Source organism: Equus asinus, chromosome 6, assembly GCF_041296235.1.
Source record: "Equus asinus isolate D_3611 breed Donkey chromosome 6, EquAss-T2T_v2, whole genome shotgun sequence".
Lineage (NCBI taxonomy): Eukaryota > Metazoa > Chordata > Mammalia > Perissodactyla > Equidae > Equus > Equus asinus.
Window position 1 is genome coordinate 94635500 of NC_091795.1, and position 7648 is coordinate 94643147.

General features: G+C 56.4%; 1 protein-coding gene across 1 annotated transcript in view; it reads left to right on the forward strand.

The window, feature by feature from the left end:
- The window catches only part of CYS1 (cystin 1), a 24210-nt gene extending 16763 nt beyond the window's left edge, over positions 1-7447 (forward strand). Inside the window, exon 3 of the mRNA XM_044771941.2 lies at positions 5478-7447. Coding sequence (XP_044627876.2) covers positions 5478-5583 — 106 coding nt within the window. The 3' untranslated portion in view covers positions 5584-7447. The remainder of the gene's footprint in view (positions 1-5477) is intronic.
- The last annotated feature ends 201 nt before the right edge of the window (positions 7448-7648 follow it).

Here is a 7648-nt window from a genome sequence, read left to right on the forward strand (position 1 = left end):
CTCTGTGAATGAGACACAGTTCTTGGCCTTCAGGAGTTTACAGCCCAGAGGGGTGACAGATGGGTCCTTCTGTAATCCGTTGACAGTGTTATCAGGAAAACACATTTAAAATCCCTGGAAAGTATCACCTGAGAACCCCAGGCCCAGAGGCCAGGCCTCCTCTGTCTGTTCCCGGCCATCCCGCACGGCCCTGGGCTGTGTGAGCATTCCAGGGCATCGGGAGGCTCAGCTGGGATGACCTTGGACCCCTGGCCCATCCCGCCGTGGCTCCTCATCTCTAATGGAGTGACAGTGATCTCTGGGATGCCGGTGATTGTGGTGCTCAAGACCATGGATGTGAAAATTCTGGCTTAACAGCTATTTTTATCACCAATTCTGAATGGTTTCTGGGCAGAACCTTGCTGGTTTCCCTTATTTAACAAACATTTGTGGAGGTCTCTTCAGAAGTGCAGGCGGTGGGCTCAAGGGAGTTCAGAGCAGGGACAGAAGCAGCCCAAGGGCTCATGGAGGAGGTGGTGTTTAAAATGGTTTCAGGAGGCTGGCCTGTGGTGCGTAGTGGTTAAGTTCATGTGCTCCACTTTGGCAGCCTGGGTTCACAGGTTTGGATCCCAGGCACAGACCTATGCCACTTGTCAGCCATGCTGTGGCAGCGAGCCACATAAAGAATAGAGGAAGATTGGCACAGATGTTAGCTCAGGGACAATCTTCCTCAAGCAAAAAAAGAAGAAGATTGGCAACAGATGTTAGTGCAGGGAGAATCTTCCTCAGCAAAAAAAAAGGTTTTAGGGACATGTCAGAGTTCACCGAGGAGAGAGGAAGGAAGGAGCATTTCAAGTGGCAGGGCCTGCATATGCAAGACATAGAGGTCTGAACAACATCATTCATTCAGGACACTGTGCACGAGCTGGTGGCATTTAGCACAGGTCAGTGGGAGGGAATGGAGAGGGAAGTCTTAAAATGTAAGGAGGGCCTTCAATGCCAAGCTGAAACTGCTAGCCTTTGCTGTCAAGTAGGAGAGTGCTGGGATGGGCTCTGGGCTTTGGGTCACCACCATGGAGCTGAGGGTGAAGCAGTGACAACGTTTACACGAGCTCTGCCCCTCGCCCCAGCAGCCAGGGCTGGGAGCCTCGTTCTGCTCAGTGGAGAGTCCTGGTCACACCCCCTCCTCCTCGGTGCCCGCGTGTGCTCGTGTGCTGGGACAGGGTGCTGTGCCAGCTGCAGTGACCAGCCCCGGGGCCAGGACCAGCTCTGCTTAGCTCACCCAGGTGCTGTGCACGAGGCTCTGTGTTGAGGTCCTGGCCTGGTCCTGCCTGTGGGCCCAGCGTGGTGCCAACACAGCTCAGTCCTGGCTGAGTGTTCCTATTGATTCTACAAATAATTAGCAGCGACTTTCTCTAGTTTTCGTCAACCAAAGGAATTTAGGAGAATTAAATTCTAACTTGAACAAATTAGCTATTTCTTCTCATTTTTAAATGAATAGGTCCCTTCACCTCACATACACACTCCAGGACGTCCCTTAGCTTCTGTCACCACCCTCAGCAGGAGCACTTCATTCGTTCATTCATTCACCACTCACTCAATACACTTTAGTGGGGGCATCCTGAGTCCTGTGAGAGGCACAGGGGCTCCGGGCTGGGTGGGCGCCCAGGCTGTGTCAGCCTGCCCAGGCGCAGCGGTGGAAGGGGGAGAGTCAGGGAGGCGAGAGCAGCACTGTGCCCCCCGACTGGGAGACTGGGAGGAAGCTCCGAGGCCTGGCCTTCCCCAGGGTCAGGGCTGGCAGCAGCCGTAGCCTCTATTGCCCAAACTTGGGCTCCTGGGCCTTTCGGGAGAGCCCCTTTGGGGAGGGAGCAGCGGGTCTCCTGCCCCCACGTCCACTGTGGCTTCTCACTGCCAGTGGGCAACTCTGCGCAGCCAGGACCTCTGTGGCCAGGCTCCGCGTCCCTCCTGGTGCAGATCTCAGGCCCTGGCGCTCTTCCGTCTGGTTCCTGTGGCGCCCTGCCCTTCCTTCCCCCGAAGCTCCCCCACCCCCGGCTCTGCCATCAGAACCACTCAAAGCGTGTTTCAGGGGGAAATGTTCTCATGTCTGCAGTTGCTTTGAAATGCACCCAGAAATCAGATGAAGTTCACAGATAGGTGGGAAAGTAAATACAGCAAAATGTCGCAAAAAGTATACATTGACTTAATCGTTGAATCTACAATTCAACTTTTGTGTGTGCTTGAAAGTCTTCATAATAAAATGGTGAAGAGAAAAATCCTCCAAAGCCCAGTTCCAGCAGCTCCTTCTTGAAGACCCTCCACCTTCCCTCCCTCCTCGTCGTCCCTCAGCGGCATCTCTCCATCCTTCATCGGCACGGCCCCCACCGCACGGGGCCTGGAAGGCAGCAGGCACACGGGACAGCCTGTCTTACTCCTCACTGTCAGCCTCATGAAGCCAGGACAGGTATCCGGCTCATCTCTGGTCCAGGCTCGTAGTAGGTGCTTCACAGATGCTTGTTGAAGGGAACATCTGATGTGAAGCTGGGCATGTGGGCCTCGACCCCGAGTCCTGACCGTCCTCAGTGACGTCCACCTCCTTTTCCGGGGGGTCAGTGGGGGTGGTATGGAAGCAGCAGCGCTGGGCCAGCCGGGCTGGCTTTGAGGACAGGGCTGGGCTGGCCTGACCTGAAGTCTGCGAGGATTGGCTAACAGAAGCCTTGGGCCGGTGGAGGAGAAACAGGGATTCTGGAAGCTCCTGTCTGCAGCTGCTGCTGAAATTCACTCATTATTTATTCTGCAGATGCTCGTGGGGTACCTCCTGTAGGTCAGGCGCTAGGCCAGGCCCCTGTTTTCCTAATGAGTAAACTGAGATACAAGGCGTGATTTGCCCATGGTCAGTAGGCTAGTAAATTCTGGAAAATTCTAGACCCAATAGAATAGTACAAATGCCTCAGGCCTCTAGTCTCATTTAGCATGTGGGTTCTGTAGCCCAATTATAATGGATTTGCTCTCTCCGGGGAAGAGTATTGTTTTCTTTTCTTTCTCCTTGGGAAGGTCTTTTTTTTTTTTAAATGTCTGACTTTAGGAGTCTCTGCTGAAGAAAAACTGACTTAGTGAATTATAATTTAAACAAAGATTTGTTTCTCGACCCCCTCAGGAGTGTGCTGACTTCCCAGAAGTCCCTTTAGGAGCCATCTCTCCCTTTTAATGGCGTGCCCTCCTCCACAAGTAGGAGGATGCCCCTCCCGCCCTCCTGGCTCCCAGCCAGGGGCCCCATGGCCTTGGCGGAATGTTGTGGTCAGATAGGCAGAGGTAGGTGTGAAGCCGAGTGGGGCCTCAGGCCCTCGCAGACCCAGGCACTGCCTGCTGTGGCCACACCACCAGCCAGGCAGCCGCTTCTGTCAGCCTCCCCTGCAAGCCCTGCCTCCTTGACCCCTTCCTGCCTGGTGTCCCAGCTACAGGGAGTGTTGGGTGCCTAGGGAGAAAGGCCTTGCAGAGCTATGGGACAGGGGGAGGAGAGTCTGCTGCCAGGTCACCGTGTGACCACGGGCAAGTCATTTCTCCCCCCACATCTACAAACAGGGCTGGTCTGGGTGACCCCTGAGGGGCTTTTTTCCTGCTGGGAGGTCCCCAGGCCAAGAAGTGGTACCCTGGGACTCCTAAAGGAATCGAGCTGGCTTCCTGCTCGGTCCCCTGGCTTGGCCAAGAGACTCTGTTGCCCTTGAGGGTGCTTGAGGTGTCTCGTCCTCATCCCTTCTCCCAGGCGACCTTCAGCGTGCCCAGGAGGCTGTGGGCAGTGCAGGAAGTAGCACTGGCCCAGCCCTCCCTCTGGACCGGGGGCTTTGCTGGGACCTTAGAACGATGCTACCTGTGTAGGAGCTGCATCTGTCCAGTGCTTCCCGGTGCCAAGCGCCGTGCTAGACACACGCCGTTCAGTCCCATCTAGCCCCCAGGTCGGCTCGTGGAGAAGGCTCCACCTGTTACAGACAGGCAGAGTGAGGCACGTAAAGATTCGTCCTGGGCACACGCTCCCCAGACAGCTCAGGCCCGACTGCCCCCAAAGCTTTGCTTTTTCACTGTGTCTCAAGGACAAAAAGGAACAGGCATTGAGCGCCTTCAAGGACAGGCAGTGTGCCGGGAACCAGTAACAAGCCCAGCAATGCTGTTTACTGAACACGGGGTCTGCTCCAGGCCTGAAGCCAGCTGTGCAGTGGGTGCCAGCTGTGCAGTAGGTGCCTGTCGTCTCAGGCGTGGGGCAGTGGAGTCCCGCTCTTAGACTCTCATCTTTCCTGTTGGGTGCTGGGGTCCTTTAGGTTGCACACCCCCCGGGCCTGCGTTCTGGGAGAGCGGACAGGGTCCTGGAGGCTGCCCTCTGAATGTCAGTCAGGAGCATGATGGCAGTAATCAGGGCCTCAGAGGTCACCCAGCCCAGCATCCTCCGAGCTCGCATGTGGGGAGACAGAGGCCGGGAAGGGTGCTGTCACCTCAGCTGTCGGGCCCAGCAGCGCCAGCCCCTTTCCTGGCACAGCAGCAAGTCTCTGGCTGGTGAGTGTCAGGACACCATCCCCCACCCGGCAGTGGGCAGCTCTGGCCTTGCTCTCCGACCCTCTCTCGGGAGCTGCAAACCTCACGTCCCCTTCAAAGGCCCCCCTCCAGCGGCAGCACCCAGCCGGGCCCAGACTTCACACCCTCCCCCTTCAAAGCTGCTGTGATGGGGGGAAGGCCAGGCACCGGTCGACACTGCCACGGGGCAGCCTAAGGGACAGGGAAGTCCTGGGGGCACAGGGAGCACCACCCTAAAGTCCCAGCAAAGTCCAGAAAGTCGGGCGCGGGATGGGGGGCGGTGGGCAGCCGGGTCCAGGCTGGTGGGAGCCACTTTCTGGAGCCCAGGCAGCAGGAACAGGAGCCCGGCTCTGGGCACTTCTGAGTACGCTGCCCAGTGGGGTGGGGCAGTGGCTGGGATCCCAGTGCCCCACCCTGGCCCACGGCAGCAGTTCCTGTGAGACCCCCCAAAGGAGCAGACACAGGGAATAAGTCCGGCAAATGGATATGGGACACAGCTCCCATTTGCTGAGGGCCGTGCACCATGCAAGATTCCACGTCACATGCTGTCCATGCATTATCTTATTTATGCCTCAGAATGAACTTACGAATACAGCTCCATTTTAGAGAAAAAAAATTGTCACTGAGCTAGTAAGTGGCAGAGCTGGGATTCAAACGGGGTCTTTCCTCCCCGTGGGCCCTCACTCTTCAACACCGCAGGTACTGGCTTCCTCGCAGGGTAAGGTGTTGGCAGATAATGCTGGGGGATGAAACCAGAGAAACAGGCGGAGGCTGCTTGTGTAAGAGATTGAGGTGTCCCCAGGGCAGAGGTTTTCGGTTTTGGTTTTAGGATGGGTCAGAATTCCATAAAGGGACTGTTGTGATTGTTCAGTAGGGATGACGAGTTTGAAGGTGACGTCTTGCCTCCTGACTCCCCTGTCTGTGTTTCTGGCCTGCAGAGCCCCAGGCAGCAGCCACAAGAGGCCCGGGAGGCAGTCAGCCATCTCCTACGACTACTCAGAAGAGGAGCTGATGGCGAGCATCGAGCAGGAGTACTGTCGCTGAGGGCTGAGGCCGGCATGGGGCAGCCCCGCAGCCACCGCCAGCCAGCACGCCGCTCCTCCGAGACCCACCCGACCTGACCAGGCCTCTTAGGAACCTGGGCTGGGGGTGCTCATCCCTCTGGCCTGCCCAGGGCTCTGGCTGGGGCTGAGCCACCTCCAACATGCAGTTACTTCCAGATCTTTCGAAATCGGCCTTTTCAAATCCATATTCAGACGGCCCTGAACGTGGCCGGCTGCTGGCCATCATGCTTGCTGGCAAGAGGTGGTCAGCTTGCAGACCCAGGCCGGAAGGAGGGCGCAGGTGCTGCCCTGCAGGTGCGTGGGCAGGTGCTCCCCAGATACCTGCCCCTCCTCTCAGTCTCTGGGGAGGCCCTGTCTACAAGGGTCGCCTGGAGCCCAAAATGCTTCCCCTTTCTGGTGGCCCACTCCCCACCTGGCTGGGGAAGCCTCGTTAGCTGAATGTGGCTCGGATCAGATGCCTTGGGGCTTCTAACACATGTCCCACGGCCTTCAGGAAGGTTCCATCATGGAGGGTGCACCCAGGAGGTGTGCCCTACCAAGCTGGAGGGAGCCACCGTCAGTTCTGCAAGTGAATCCCCTGGAGATGTGGGGATGCAGATTCTGGTCTTGTGGATCCAGCGGGGCCTGAGAGTCTGCATTTCTAGCAGGTTCCGGATAAGACCTGAGCTCCTGGATCCCAACCACACTTGGAGCAGCAAGGATTGAGTCTAAGCTTTAGACCGTATCTGGCTCTTCCTTCCCCGGTACTGGAGGCTGCTCAGAGCCACAGCCCGCCTGCTTCCCCGAAGGGAGTCCTGTTCCCCTGCAGTGGGTGTGGTTGTGAGGGATGGGAGAGCACTGGGCTGGGAGCCAGGGACCCCTGTTCTGATCTTCGCTCTTACACTAACTTGCAGTCACTTTCCCTCTCTGGGCCTCAGTTTCCCTCTCTAGAAAGTGAGTCCTGGAGCCTCTTTGAGGGCCCCCTACCACCGCCACCAGCTCTGACAATCTGAGATTACACAATTCCAGCCTTCCCTACTCTCCACTGGTTCCCCACCCCCCAGGGGCACAGAAATGCCTGCCCTGCTGAGGGTGAGCACCCTGGCCCCACCTGGAAAGGGTCTTCAGGGCCACCTGCTCTCATCTGACAAATCCTGATAGGACCTCTCCACTCTCTTCCCATGTGGTGGAAGGTAGAGACTCAGCGGTGAGGCCAGAAGAGCCCTAGCACGTTCCCAGCTGACGAATAAGGAAGCCGACCTGCCGAGGACGCCCTGTGCATTGAGGCAGGGCCGGGAGAGAGCGGCGGCCTGGCTGGGTCCCATGGCTGCGCTCTGAAAGCTCAGAGTTGCGGGCGGTGGGGAGGCCCGGAGGCAGGCCCCTTCAGAGCAGCTGGCAAGGGCGCGGGTACAAAGGGGCACGTGAGGTGATGGCAGCTTTTGCCCAAGGCAGAATAGGTCTCAGCTTGTCTCGCATTTACCACCAACACAGTGGCCTCCCTGGTGTTGCCTGCAAGAAGCAAGAGCATCTTGGAAACCGACAAACAGCCAGTTGGCACTTTCCCCAGACCCACAGGCCTGCTGCCGTCACGGGCAGAGGGGTGTGTCCATGAACTTTGATTACTTGACAAGAGTGCCTTTGATCAGATGTTCCATAGCTGGGAGATTCTGCTGCAAAATCAGAGATGGAGCTATGGAGCCTTCCCACAAACGGCGCGGGAGGGTTGGCTCGGACCTCCCCCAAGCCGGAGCCGTTTCTCATCCAAGCCTGAACCATTACTTTTGATATAAAGACTAAAGCCATTACTATTTTAATAATACAAACATTTCTTTTAAAAGAAGTTAAAATTTTATTTCTCACCACCAGAGGGATCAGGCCTTGAATTTAAATGATGTAAAATGTTTACAATTTTACATCATTATTTTGTTAAAATGGAACATAGCTGGTTTCTAAGAGAAAGATGATACCTCTGCATTTTCCAGTGGAAACCTCATAAAACGCTTAATGAGATAAAAGTGTTGAGGAAAAAACTCCTCATGTAGTTACACTCTATGGTGATGTCCAGA